Genomic DNA, 15,468 nt, shown 5'->3' with positions numbered 1-15,468 from the left:
CTCAATAGCATACTTACGTATTGCTTCTTCAACGCAATCGATTGAAAAAAAAAAAAAAAAACAAAAAAAAAACGAAAAAGAATTGACTCGTGAATTTTGAATATATTTGAAAAGGGATGAAAATATTCGATATCTCGATTATCTGTCGATTATCGATTAAAATTATACTGCGAATTAAATCTTATATATTTTATTGTTAAACACCACGATAAAATATTTATCGTTTAATAGTTCTTCACACTGTATAATTAAATGATCGTTAAATTCACAATAGTTTATTGATCTTGAATTTACTTGATACCCACGATTCCTTACAGTTCGGCGAATAATCAGTATATATATATATATATATATATATATATATATATATATATATATATATATATATATATATATATATTATATACATTTGTATCGTACAATGAGAGAAAATCCGGACAATATTATATTTTAATGGCTTCGGTTACGATACGATTCTCCTTTGAAAGTACAGGAAACGCAAATAAACCGATTATTTTATTCGAGAGTGATATCATGAACGAGTCGATGTAAACATCGACATAACAAAGTAACAACCAAGATGGATGATCAGAACGATATTCACTGAAATAATTCCACTCCATCACTATCATCTTTCTCGTAAATGTCTTATATTAAATTATTTCTATTTTCTTTCTGAATGTATTATCACGAAATGATAGTGACATTAACGAATGATAAATAAGTAATAGAAGTAAAAGCATGAATTTATTTGATAATCAGTTAGATACTTTTGGAAAAAAAAAAAAATATGCGTGTTCGTTCTTTTTTTTACCAGTATAGATATCAGAGTCGGTAAAGCACATACCTCATGAGAGAAATACTTCTTCTCGACGCAGCTCAACACAATATTGGATTGTAATTCGAATGAAAATTTTCTTCCATCTGTATTACCTCCATAGAAATTGCTCGGCCCAATAATGTACTTGAGAATCATAGAAAATTACTTAATATCCAAGAAAAGAATTGTACTAATGTTGAAACTAATACGAAGAAATTTATTACGATATGAAATTGCAATTTTTTAATTTAATTTTGTGCATTGTATCAAGTCATGAGATATCCAATTCATAAGTCTAACGTTACATTTCTATAATTTTCTTAAAATTGTATCTCGATAAAAAATATTTTGTCAGAATGCTACGAAGAAATATATTATAAATATATCAACTTGCCATATTACACTTTAGTATTGCATTTCTCAATATCGCCGTTGGTACTTGAGATTAAGAGTCATTAAGATCGTGCCAAGCACAGTCCATGTTGTACGTATAATACTACGACCATATACGACATCCACTTACATCCAAGGATATTGGTTCATAACTCAACTCGAGTTGAGTATGTAGTACGGGTTGCACCTGTAACAAAAATCCATTGACGTAGTTGCTGATAATATATTAGTTCATAATGCTTACGGCAAAGCTATAATTTTATGTGTAATTGTATATTTTTAGTTTTTTCTTTTCCTTTTTCTCTTTCTTTTTTTTTTTTCTTTGTCCTTTTTTCTCTTTCAAAGATTTCATTATACGTACTCTCTTTTTCTCTTTTAATTCACCTCATTGGTAAGGATCGATATCTTCCCCCTCTCCTACTCCTACCAACACAAGCATTGTAATTCGAGAAGTTTCTGCACTGATATTGATCAAAACTCAGATGAATATAGTTTTCGATCCATTTTATTTGACGTGAAACAAGTATTTCATTGTCAACGATATAAAAGCAAACAAATAAGAGAAACGTGATGTGAATGAAGGTGCACGAATGAAAATAACGATTCCGCGTTTACGTAAGTACAAATTTTGATCCTTTCGAAAATCTTAAATCTTGTTCTTATGCTAAATATACGTAATTAAGTAAAAAAAAGAAGAAGAGAAAATAAATTAGGAAAGACAATTTTTGTATTTAATATTACGTGAAACGTTTCTAAAAATCAAACGTTATCATTTCTAAATCCTAACGCACAAATACAAGACATGATGTACGAAAAATCTTATGTATATATATATATATTTTATCACGTTCACATCACTAAATCTGTTGGCAACTTTCAATTTCTCAAGACGAAAGACGTTGTTTAGTCTTGAAGCGTTTTCACTTGTATCTATTTTTCGGTACACGCCTTTAATATGCACATATTGAAAATACGCAAAATATGAGAGACGTACGCGCACGTTGTGAACTCGACGGAGAGTGGTTTCGTACTGAACAACATTTTGATGACAAGAAACGACATTGAAATATATTTCCGTGAGGCTCCTTCGAAAACAAACAAATAAAACCGACAAGACTCTTTCTCTTTCTCTCTCTCTCTCTCTCTCTCTCTCTCTATTTCTTTCTCTCCCGACCTCTCTCTCACCTTCTCATCCTCGATACAAACATACATATGTATGTATATATATATATATATATATATATGTATGTATTTTCAAGAAGACGTACGCATCCACGTTGCGACCAAGATATAACTCTGGCCATTTCTCTTACCAAGGTTTAGAGGGGAGAAGATAGGATAGAGAAGGTTGCTCGTGGAAAATGCGCAATTTGGTCTGGCACTAGTAAATACGAGAACGTTGGAAAAGTGATTCCGCTGATATTGCTGCTTGAAATTTAAGGTTTCTACGACCATTTCGAAAATCTAATTCCCCATTTGTATCAATATTGATGTTCTTTACGATGAACGTATTCCAAAATTTATATAGAAGTAGAAAATTTATTGCGAATAAAAAAAGAAGAGAAATGAATGATAAATTTTATTTTACAACTACATCGTAAAATTATACCTAGATCCTTGTTGTTACTTTTATATAGAAAAAGAAAAAAAAAAAGAAAAAAAAAAAAGTATCATTTTAATTCTCAAATAGTTTGGAATGCGATAAACATTGGACAGTCATGAGCGTGTTTCTTTCTTTCTTTCTTTTTACCTAGACATGGGGATATCGTATCACTCTCTTGTATTGGCCCTACGAGAACTTTGAGAAATGGTCCGTACGAAAAAGTGGTGATTTATTTCTCGGGAATGCGGCTACCCCAATTCTTCTTTTTCTTTCGTCTCATTGCTTCGATAGTTACTTCGTTTTCTCGTTCGACAAATTTTTCTCGCTCCATTTCGCTTCGTACAGTACGGTCTTTCTTTTTCAGGTCGTCCTTGACACGTACGAAACAACTCCATTTCCGTCGATTGAAAATGAAAAAGACACTGATGATAATCGACGTTCATTCTTCGAAGTCATTAAAAGGACAAGTGATTGTCAATGGAAAAATTGGGATATAATGATATCACAGTGATAAATTCATGAATTATAAATTGTTCGATGAGTAACGTGATCGAAATTTTATGACGAATGCTTGATACAAAATTAAAAAGATTAAAAACAAGAAAAGAATAAGAAGAAAAAAAGGAAAAAACAATTAAGAATAAATGAAAATAAAATAATTAATGATAAACTAAAGATAATGGTAAACGATTTAACTAACGATGATATATGTAACGTTCGATACGAAATATCGATGCAATTTGACGATAAAAGAGTAACGAATCCCTCGGAGCTATCAGTAAAACCCGAGGCGATATTGCTAACGAGTTTCTGACGATGCCTTATGCGACCTACGGGTACCTTTTATGTTCTATAATGTGCTTGCAATCCAGGATTCTCAGCCGGATGTGGATTTCGTCGACTCGAAAAAGGAATACAGAGCTTCGAAACGAAAGTAAGCAGCTTCGAGTTATACTTTTTCTTTGGCAACGTGCAACTTTCGAATCCTTACTTGTAGTTTACGTTTATCCAATAACGACTACTTGAGAAAAGCGAACTTCCTTTTTACGTTTACTGCAAACTAGTTCCCCGGCAATATAAAGCTTTGATCTGTCTTAGACTGACTGTAAGATGATGAAAAATAAGGGGACAGGGATGGAGGGAGGTAGAGAGAGAAAAGAGATCTTGCGGCAGAGAAATTGGATGTGTAAGTTAGTTCGAAGGTTACAAAATTCACAACTTTTACGATTAGATCTATCAATACTTGATATATATATATATATATATATATATATATGTGATCGGTATTATTGAAATGAAAAATTTCTCGTCAATTTGATAATGAATTTGTATTTGTTAATTTTCAAACGATTTATATAATATCTAATTTATTCTATCTCGTAAAATATTTATATTTCGTTAATAGTAAAGAATATATTTATATATATTACAAATGAAGGGACATTGCTATTTAAATCGCGACCTGTTCTCTCGAATGGAGAAACACTAGGCATTCTGAAGTTACGAGGAACGGTTTCTCCGTGGACGAAGTTAGAGAGCGAGAACTTAGTAAGCCTCGAGAACCCTAAGGATGGTAGTATCAAACTACAGCCACGAAAAGCTTTCATTCCAACACGGTGAAACCACCACGACTCTCTACCCCTCTTACAACCAGTTAGAACTCGCTCCCATTTTGTACACACGATCCTAAGCGGACAAGATTTAACGAGTAAAGCTTCAAACTTAAAGAAGAAGAAAAAAGAAAAAAAAAGAAAAAAAAAAAAAAAGAAAAAAAAAAAAAAGGGAAAACGTAATAATCCGGTAAATAGCTTCTTTCATTCTAATTTATATGTTATGCCAGGAAAAAATGACACTTTTATTAATAATTTCAAAATATAACACTTAATCCACAATTTATTTGCAAATCTGTAAAAACAAATTTGTAAGACTAACTATTTTATTCTATGAAAAATATTATATTTTGTAATTAAAAAATTATTAAAACAAAAACAAAAAAAAATCTATCGAATTCATTCCATCGGATGGTCCTTTATCTCTATTAAAAAGTTTCTTTCTTTGATTAATAATAAAAATAAATAACATTTATCAATAGCTACTATCGTACGCCATCTTTTATTAGTGAGAAAGTACTAAATTTATAGAATAAATTCCTAACTTATCAACCAAAATCATCGATTCACTAGTATACGACATTTATTGAGTTAGATTACTGAAACGTTATGTCGCGTCATGCTCCGGTTTCAACGGTAGATAAAAGCATTAAATATGGCGAGTGTAATAAAATGATTCATTAGTAACGATTCATAAAGGGTTCCATGAACGTAAATTAAACTTCTTAAATTCTGAATAAATTTCTATCACAAGTATAAGATCTTAAAGGGTATTTGATTTGAAAGATTTTAATATTAGTGCTATCGTGAATTTTTATTAAAGATAATTTTAAGTGCATGTCATTTTAATGAATCGTTAGACGAAATGAATAATATCAAGGATAGAGTATATCTACTGGTAGAAGCGAGGAACTAAACATACTCGTTATGTAAATTAAAGCCGCACAAGTAATTAAAGGTTTAACAGGAGTACGTGCACTCGTTGCAACTACTACGGCCAGGTATAATTTTCTTTGGTCCGGTTTAATTCGGTTTAGCTAAATCACTTTTACAATGCGAACGTTTCAGTAAAATCGTGTACGACTTAAATTTTTATTAAATATTCCGATCAACTAAACAAACGATTTTTCATTTAATCCAATTATATTAATTAATATCAGATATTTAATTTATTATAATTGACGCGATTAAATCTTTATCGGTTTAATTCAAAGTTAATCATTTGAAATAATTTAGGACATATTCTTGGCAATAATCGGTCTGATTAGTTCGATGGATCTTAAATAGAGATTAGGATCATTCGTTCAGGCATATTGCATCTTTAGTTCCCAATGTATACAGATAAACCTTTACTTTCATTGATTCTCTATTAGCTCGTATAAGAGTACTTATCTATAAATATATTATGTAGAGAATAAATCGAATGAAGCTTATTCGGTCGATTTAATTAAAATATTTAGTTAAATTAAACGATCAATCGAATGACTAATTATTACTCATTGTTACATCAGATAAAAAAGATGTTAAACGTATTGACAAGGATACTTCTCGTAAATCATGTATATATACATATATATATCTTTAATGAGCGGTAATAATTAATAAAAATAATACAATTAAATGTCATAGATATTTTTCTATCAAAATTTGTTATTTAAGAAAATGAAACACGAAAAATATTTTCAACTATATTATTCTTTGTATTTAAGTCTGGATTGCATAACGATTAAATCGCAAAATAAGTTGTCTTAAAGTCAATCACGTAATAGAAGATCGAGGGAATCTTCGAAGGTATTGAAAGACTCTAGACGAAGGTTAAACTCGTTGAAACTGGTTTTTGAACGATGTGGCCCTTTGTACGTATCATCCATCTTCTCTTTTCACGAAAGAACTAACGACGTCTCGAAGATGAGATAAACGGGTGACAAAAAAAATCTCGCTATTCCAGATGTGGTGCTCTTATCGGAATGTGATAGAGGGAGATTCGCTGTAGGAACAACCGTTTTCAGAAGGGTAAATCGTAGGAGTGAGTGAGTGAGTGAGTAACTCAAGTTGGATAGGGTTGGCATGAAAGAGGAAATAGACGGGGGCAAGGGGTTGAAAGGAGTTAAGGAGGAAAGAGACGAAGAACGGGAAGGAGAAAGGATAAAGAAGAAAAAAAAAGAAGGTTGAGAGGGTGCCATGAATCGTGATTTCTCTCGGTTACCTGCTTTGCACCTCAATAAAGCCAAGGGCTGCGTAATGTGAAGTATAAACTCGAGTGTTGCCCGAAAATATGGTTGGCGCAAAAAAGGAATAAAATGACGGAAAAGTAGTTTCCAGAATGCTTGAGAAATCTTCTAGCTCAAAAGTTATAACACATTGCTATTCCGTTAATGTAACAGCTGTCTCATTCGTGGCGTGTCTCTTTTTGATGCGCGTGTTCTTCGTAGGAAGGAAAAAAGAAAAAGGAATATTTCCAACCGATACATTAGGAAAAAGTTGCAACGTAAAGATCCAATATAGATCATATTATGATATAATAGATAAATTTACAGAAATTATCTAGTCTTATCGGCTGAAACGGTGAAATTATTGGCTGATATAAATAATTTCCACGGAAGTGTCAGAGATTAATTGTTTTTTTTTTTTTTCTTTCTTTCGTTTTTTTTCCCCCTTTCTTTTTCTATGAAACATCAGTTTTTATAAAATTAATTCAGTCGTCTTACTTTCTATTCATATAGCGCGGGCGTTAAAGTACATCATCAATATTCTTCTATACTCTATAATGTAATGTTTATATAACTGACATATAATTCATAATACTTATGATAATACAGAGAAAATAAAATTGTTATAATACGATCGCTTTTCTAATACACATCGTAGATTAAACGGATAGATGAATCTTGAAGACTAAGTTAGACCGATCAGAAATAGATTAATTCTGCGCAGAATGTTCTTTGACAGAGCAAATGGGAAGTCATTGACGGAGTTGATCAGTTTGTTCTCCATTCAAACTCGCACGTCATCAATTTCAACATCGCTGTTCATTGTTCGACGGATCGGTGGAATCGGCAAAGCTGCGAATACGATTTGCTTCGGGGCGCAATCAATGTAACGTCTCGCGTATACGTCGCAAATTCCATGGCTGCCAGGCATTAGAGAGTACTTTAGGACAAGAATTAAGACTCCATCGTTCAAAGTGAAGATAGCTAGGAGATGAACTTCTTCTTATCCCAGAAATATTTTTCATCATTTGTTCGATACGCTGATCCTTTTTTCTTCCAAGGGAATAGTTCATTGTTATTGTCATGGTCCACTGCATTCAATTTCCATCCGATAGACTTTGTCAATTCAATTTGATCATTCGTCTTCTATATCTATTAATCTCGTGAATTAATTTAAAATATAATATATAATAGCTAATTATTAGGACTACTTATCACAATCGAATATTTGGATATATCTAATTCGCCAACATCTAAATATAAACGTTACTTTTTTTTCCATTACAATTACAACAAAATAAAAAGGAACTATTATAAATTAATGTTGATATACTTATGTATGTATTTTCATATCGCTGGAGTATAAATTTTTAAAGCTCTCAGATGAATCTGTGATATTCGATAAACGTCGGATATAAAAATAAAAATATTGAAAGAAAATTCAAAGTTTTCAAACGATTCATTATTATTGAATAACCAAGATAATCTCTTAACCCTAAATTTCTTTTAATAAATTGTTTCCTTCAATCAGTAGTAATAGCAGATTTTTTAAGTATTGCCATGATTTTTTCATTATCATCGTGAATTCTTTGAATTTCTTGATAAATGCCTACGCAAAATATGTTTATCACTGATAATTAATACTACTTGATAAAGCTCGCAATACTGAGTTTTCAATGTCTAAAACTTTTTAATAAAAAATAACGAATAAACCGATATTTAAAACATATTTTTGGTGACAAATTTATGACAAATCTATATGTCATTATTATTCTTTCCTTTAGCTATTTTCTTTTTTTCCTTTTTTTTTTTTTTTTTCTTTTTTTCCTTTTCATATTAAATAGTAATATTTATAAAATATTAATAATACGTACTTTCTAAGCAGACAAAATTTACATCTTACACATATAACTGAGCATCGAGTAAAATACATTTATTTCTTTGACAGACACATTTCGATGAAAAAACGAAAAAAGAAAAAAAACTTCAATTATATTAGCTAATTTAAATATAAAATGACAAAATATACGTAACGAATGTATAACAATATAGATTACGAAGTAATTTGAAAAAAGTAAGTATATTTAATGGAACATCATTTAAATATAAGTAAAAATACATTATGAGGAATATTTTTAAGACGACGGCGTTTACATGGAAACGAAGAAAAACGATAAAAATAAAAGAAAATAATAAATTCTTGGTAATAATAAAAATAAGAGAAAATAATAAATTCTTGGTTGAAACATTCACATTTAAGTTCTTAATTTTATTGGAATTATTAGAAATTATATATTATCATTTTGTAAAACGCATTATGTTAAACTGACTTTGAGGAAACGTCTTTAAATATAACACGGGCATGTAAATGAGCAACATGAGATTCGAGAACGACAGAAGTTTTACAATTTTCGTTACAAACGGTACAATAATATTTCGTAAGAGGCATGCCCGGTGCCAAATGATTTTCAATGTGCTTCTTTAATAGGTCAGAATTAACGAAATGTCTTTGACACTCGTTACATTGATAATCCCCGAAATCTAAATATTCGGCTAAATGTTTCTTTAAATGTACTTCTTTTTCAAATTTGACAGCACATATTGGACATGAGATATTACATTTTTCCAAAGTAACAAAAGAGGAAGTAGGATCGTGTACAATTACCACTGGTTCTTTATCAACAACCATCAACTTATCGTTATCAACGATATTATTAATATTTAAGTCCGTATTAGAATATTTATAGGAAAAGGAAACGACTTGTCGCTCTTCCACGTCACTATGAAGGTGATTTTGATGATATAAGAACGAAATATCAGACATTAAAATTTCGCCACAAATGCCACACTTGTGGCCGATCATCAATTTGTTATCGTTGTGAGTTAGATCAATGTGTTCGCTTAATATTGACAACGTACAACATTTTCTGGGACACTTCAAGCACAAATAATTGCCACGATTGGAATAATATTCAACGTGTATCATAAGTTCCGCTATGCTGTAGAATTCGATATTACATTTGGAACATATGTAAGACTTATTTATTTTATTATAATGCATAGAGTTCAATGCGAGATTTGAAATCGACGATTCTATATGTTCTTTATTCGAATGTACGTGCAACTTATGTGCATGAAAATTTGATTCAATTGCAAAACCTTCGTAACAAATCGAACATTTATATTTGTAAGACGTTGAATTATTTCTAGGATAATGGAACAGTTTGTTATGACGATGTACCATGTTCAATCCGTGGAATATATTACCACAAAATGTACATGGGAATATGTGACCTTTATAATAATACATAGAATGTAACTGATAACGTTCAAAGGTATTAAAAGATAGTCCGCAAATATTGCAGACCATCGGTAAAGATGAATTAATTCCACAGTTGGAAACTTTCAAAAATTCCGTCACTCTTACATTGTTTATAGTTATTGTATTTGCATGATAATGCAATTCGTGTATACGAAGATTGTTTTCAGTACGAAAGCCTTGATTACAGAATTGACAATGCAACGTGTATAAACTACAGATGGCAGAATTGTGAGTAGTATTATTGTGTGTCTTCAATATTTTTTTCTTCGAAAAGAATAATCCACATATTTCACAGAAATTATTGAAGGAGTGATCATAGGTACGTATATGTTGGAACAAATTTTCTGGCTTCTGAAATTGTGTCCCACAAATCGAACATGGATATTTCTGCTTATTCATTGTAGCATCGATTCCCGATTTAGTTATCTCATTATTATAATTATCATCCGATTGCATCACATTTGTATGCAATAACAGATCAATTTGCCGATCCTCGTTACAAATGGTAGATTCGCCGGCAGCGGACGGAGTATCCGGTATTGGTTCTTCTATCGAGTCATTATTTCTAGAATGAGAAACTTCGGTATTATTACTTTCGAATGGTTTCGTTAATTCAACAGAGACTGCCTGATCTGGTTGCCGATCATTTACCTTTCCAAGTACACCGACATTATTCTCTTTGCTTTCGTTAACTCGATTTGTCAGATTCTCAATGCTACTTACGTGTAAATATTCCTTTGGCTTTTTCCGATTACTATCATCGATCTCTTGATGTTCCATTTTTCTTTCGTTTCGATCGTTTTGATGTTCCGTTGATTGTGACCGCAGTAAGATTTTTAACGCAGTTCTCTTGCACTTGTATCTTTTTACATTGGAATGACATTTCATATTTTTACTCGAAAGAGGACGATCGTTTTTCGATAACGTTATTCTAATACAATGTAGAAGCAAATGTTGTTTCAATGATAATCGACTACTGAAGAATTGATAACAAACGCAACATTTGCATACCCACATGTCGTGTTCTCGTAAATAATGTTTCAATAAAAGACGTTTCGAGGCATATCGTGCTCGGCATATGCTTGACATGTACGCCGTATGACATTTCTTCATGTGTCTCTTCAAATATCTCTCTGTGGTCAATAACATATCACAAATTGTACAAGGAAAAGTTTTATCGTTGACATTGGCCATTCCATTTTCATTCATTCCCGAAACAATCAATTCCTTTTTTATTTCTGGCAACTTTATCAGAGATACTTTTACTTCCTTCAATTCAACAATAGGATTCGCAGATTGTTTATTTCCAATTTCATTAGAATACGATTCCTTCTGTGGCGATGAGTTCTTGGGATTCGTAAGATTTCCTTTCTTTAAAGATTCGTTCTTTCTTAGATCAAGATTGACTTTTTTGAGTAACGTTCGACGTCGACCAGAACGCTTCTTGCGCCTCGATCTAAACTTGCTAGAACGCTTCGCATTTAACGTGATAGACGAGCTTGATTTACCATTAATAATTCGTTTTCTAATTTTTACAGGTGGAGATCTTACGGAAGAATCGTTTTTAATAAAATCTTTAGAATTATTACTTCGTGAGAAGGAATTTTTGGAAGGTGACTCGTTACCATTACTTTTCCGTTGTGAGAATCTACGTTTACGAAATATACGATTAACCGGTTGTAAAACCTGAGAAGACGACGTAGCAAATTTTGAAGAATACGAAGTCGACCTTGTTGACAATTTATCATCGCATCTTATCAACGAAATGGTACATTTCTTACACATACTTGAAAGTTTTCTTACTTTATTATCGCTTTGATTATTTTTACGTACGATCGTGGATGACTCACTATTATTTACTTCTATAGAATTATTTAAAGATCGCAATGCGTAACGCTTACCATTAATATTATTACTATTATTAGTATGATTATTACTATTACGATTACTACTATATAGAAAAGATTTTTCAAGGTAATCGTCGTCATTAGATAAACAAGAGATTCCTAAAAGAGCTTTCATCATGTTAGAATCGACGTGTATTTTAACAAATGGCTGTTTTTGTAATCTATTATCATTTGACTTTTGACTTGTTCGAGGTACACTGGCAACTATTTTATCCGTCGACGACTTGCCCGCTTCATCATCATCACCCACCCATTCATTCTCTTGTTTAATTATAGTTAAAACGTTATTAACGTTCGAGTTGTTTAAATTTTCAGATGATTTCTTTGCATCTTCTTTATTATGACGTATAATGTATTCCACCATTGTCTTCTGTCGCATTTTCTTCTTCTTTGACGTACCAGAATATGAAACAGTTGAATGATTTATTGAAAATGAATCGTCTTCGACATTTACTCTTATTTCCTTTCCATGAAGGTGAAATAAATGACTTTGTAAACTTATTTTCCTTTGAAACATTCGTTTGCAAAAATGACAACAATATCTAGAAGAGTTTTGCACGTTTCCATCAATCTTTAACCTAATATGAGAGCAAGAATTTGAGAGGCAATTAGAACAAAAATAATTATTTTGTTTGGCATAAAAATTTTTATGACGTTTTAGCTGATTCAAATTGTCGTAAGATAAAGAACATATTTCACAATAAATAGCATTCTTCTTTTCCTTTGTTATTCGCATATCTCTTCTTTGTTTTTTATTGAACCTTTTAATATCATTACTTTTTCTTAATGCCTTCTTGTTTTCATTCTTTTCATCGATTACAAGGATATCTTTTTTTTTCTGAATACACTTTATATTTCCAGTTTCCGCATGATCCATCGAAGAAGACTTCTTTTGGATTTGATTAGTGGTTATATTACAGAGGCTCTCAGTCTGAGTACAAATATTTTCTTTCGGGCTGATATTATTCTCTATTATATTAATCGAGTTAATATCTTCAGATTCTATAATGGTTGGCGTACAAGTGTCATATGAATCCACATCATTTCTATCACATGGCTCTTGTTTTATCAAGTTTCCTTCTGTGCTAAACTAAAAAGTGCAATTAAGTTAATTTAAAATTTTTAATTTACTTGGAAATCTTAATTATTCCTTGCAATATAAATATTATGTATTCTTTTTTCATATATTAGCAAACAATTTCAATGCTGTTAGATATAAAGGCATCATGTAACTATAAATATAAAATCAACTCTACATTAAGCAATAGTTTGTAAAATATCAATTGAAATAAAAGAATGAATAGTTTGAAGCAACTATTATATAAAAGGATCTTATTAATTCAGAATGTTAATGCATGGGACTAGGACCAAAGCTTATTTTATGTTTGCACTATGGAAAAGTAATAATAGCCAAAAAAGGAAAAGAAGTAGAGTACTCTAAAGCCATAACCAATAAAACTCAATTATATTGTTAAATATTACTTACTCTGGTTAAGTCCTTAAAGTCTATATTAGTATTTACAGCATCCAATGATCTTTTGAATTCACGAACTCGTGCCATATTAGGATCTTGAATAAAATTTCACTTTCAAAGATCAATTATTTTATTTGACATTATAGTCTCACTGTATCTTTATCACATAGAAACTTCTAATAAAACACTAAAAAAAAAAAAAAAAAAAAAAAAAAGAAAAAAAGAAAAATGGAAACGAAAATATTTATCGACATATATTCTAATACAAATTACACATTAATAACGTTCTTTTTGCAATATTTTTAATTACTAAAGAAAAAAGAAAATATATGTATATATTTTTTATATATATATATATATATATATATATATATATATATATATGTGTGTGTATATCAATTGTACAAATATTTAAAAGAAAGAAACGTACAACTTATGCGTTTGAACAACATATTGAATCTGGTATTTCGATGAGAAATCATACACAAAATATTTTTTATATATTACCATATAATAATTTCTCAGCCAGAATTCTTTACACACACGCCCGAACATACGTACACACAAATGTCTGTGCGTGTGCGTGCGTGTGTGTGTGTGTATGTATATATATATGTATTAAATAAAATAATTATATAAATGAAAGCATACCTTGTATCTAAAATTTTATTGTTTGACTGGAAATCAAGAAGGAATCAGTTATATTAATTACCATCATGCAATGTTGCCACTACCATCGAAAGAAATCGCAACGCCCTCATGTCGGTAACTATTGTAACTTGGCTGTCGAGTATAACGCTTTACTTATAAGAAAAAAAAACCTAAATAATAATGCTGAATATATTATCGTAATAAAATTGGTTCATTGTCCTTAGAGGACAAATGAGACAAGGAAAAATTATTGTTATATGTTTATCCTTACTACGCGTATGCTCGAGTATATCCTAAAGTTTCTAGGTTATAAATTATAACATCCATAATAGAAAGATTCTTCATTCGTAAAGAAAATATCGTAGGATAACAACGTGATACAAACAAATTTAAAGAGTCCTAATATAACGAAGGTAATAGTACATTAAGGAAACCATAGAAAAGAGTGCTGGTAAGATTAACTATGTTCTTATTGGTCGAAAATTTCTTTACCATTTAAGTTTACGTCCATTATTAAATCCAGATATCATACACATATCATATACACACATATTTTTTGTATTTATATCATATTTTAATAATTATATATATATATATGTGTATATGTATATATATTCATGGACAAAATCTACGAATATCCATGGACCAAATAGGTCTATGATCTTCAAATAATCTCTATATCAATATTTCACGTTTTCTACGCTCATATTACTTTGGAAAAAATCAATACTAAGTTTAGTCGAACATATTCGTTAATCTTCAAGCGATAGAATATAATTTATCGTGAATAAATGAATAGGAATAAAAGACCAATTATTACTTTGAATTATTAACGAAGAAGTACTTTTGACGTTGTTTGAATTTTTCAATGAAATAAAAATATAATTGGTTAGCCACGAAGCAAAGTTGATAGTAGCTTAAAACAGAGTCGAAGCTTCAACAACAGCGATAACAGTGTTCTGCATCCTGCAATAGCGCATCCACCCTCATTGAGTGACGTTGAAACTTCCGCTGAGCGCTGTCTAAGTTCCCTAAGTAATTAAAACCACTTAACACGATTTCACCTAACTTTCTGATATCGCAACGAGGAATCGGTTTTAAATTGTTCCCAAGGGGAACTCCTGTGGTTGCGAAAACATTATAGTGCCTGGCAACACTGATTTGCAAAATCAAAATGTTATCTTATATTCTGAATACATATATTTAAGATATTTCTTTTGTTAATGTTATTAACTATTACAAGAATATGTTCTTGATAATTATACGATGTTCATTGCAAAATTCTCGATACTATTATCAACAGTAATTTGAAATTTTATAATATTATAATAATTTAATTAAATTGTATTAATTTAATTATTGTTTAGAAAATGTTTGAATTCGTTACTGTTTATATTGGTTTTTGGATTATTTTAAAATGGGAAATATAAGTTTCTAAGATCCAATCGCATTTGTAATTTGAATGAATGATCTACTTA

General features: G+C 30.5%; 1 protein-coding gene and 1 long non-coding RNA gene across 5 annotated transcripts; one reads left to right on the top strand and one right to left on the bottom strand.

Moving 5' to 3' along the window:
* Positions 1 to 1,021: 1,021 nt before the first annotated feature.
* Positions 1,022 to 5,931, top strand: LOC124954224. Its single transcript, XR_007102494.1, has 3 exons — positions 1,022 to 1,828; positions 3,181 to 3,750; positions 3,915 to 5,931. It is a non-coding gene; the product is annotated as an uncharacterized LOC124954224 (long non-coding RNA).
* Positions 5,932 to 6,921: 990 nt separating this feature from the next.
* LOC124954216 (zinc finger protein 423-like) lies at positions 6,922 to 14,466 on the bottom strand. Of its 4 annotated transcripts, none has more exons than XM_047506777.1 (3): positions 13,991 to 14,466; positions 13,352 to 13,526; positions 6,922 to 12,955 (listed from the first exon to the last, which is right to left on the bottom strand). In XM_047506777.1, the coding sequence occupies exons 2-3, from the start codon at positions 13,424 to 13,426 to the stop codon at positions 8,957 to 8,959; spliced, it is 4,074 nt and encodes a 1,357-aa protein (XP_047362733.1). In that variant the 5' UTR covers positions 13,427 to 13,526; positions 13,991 to 14,466; the 3' UTR covers positions 6,922 to 8,956. The 4 variants fall into 4 exon arrangements, with proteins under 4 accessions (XP_047362733.1, XP_047362734.1, XP_047362732.1 ...); XM_047506778.1 differs by having other exon boundaries at positions 13,352 to 13,434; XM_047506776.1 differs by lacking the exon at positions 13,991 to 14,466 and adding an exon at positions 13,770 to 13,979 and having other exon boundaries at positions 13,352 to 13,434.
* Positions 14,467 to 15,468: the final 1,002 nt, after the last annotated feature.

Source organism: Vespa velutina, chromosome 14 (genome assembly GCF_912470025.1).
Source record: "Vespa velutina chromosome 14, iVesVel2.1, whole genome shotgun sequence".
In the NCBI taxonomy this organism is placed as follows: domain Eukaryota; kingdom Metazoa; phylum Arthropoda; class Insecta; order Hymenoptera; family Vespidae; genus Vespa; species Vespa velutina.
The sequence above is the reverse complement of the archived record's forward strand: the minus strand, read 5'-3'. Positions and strand labels throughout refer to the sequence as shown.

What these genes read in the sequence shown, in the direction of transcription:
- LOC124954216 (XM_047506776.1), bottom strand. Translation starts at nt 13,821, where the DNA reads ATGATTTCTCATCGAAATACCAGATTCAATATGTTGTTCAAACGCATA. An exon ending in GTTGTTCAAACGCATAAGTT is followed by an intron (nt 13,435 to 13,769) that starts GTACGTTTCTTT and finishes ATTTTATTCAAG; the next exon opens with ATCCTAATATGGCACGAGTT. An exon ending in ACTTTAAGGACTTAACCAGA is followed by an intron (nt 12,956 to 13,351) that starts GTAAGTAATATT and finishes TGCACTTTTTAG; the next exon opens with TTTAGCACAGAAGGAAACTT.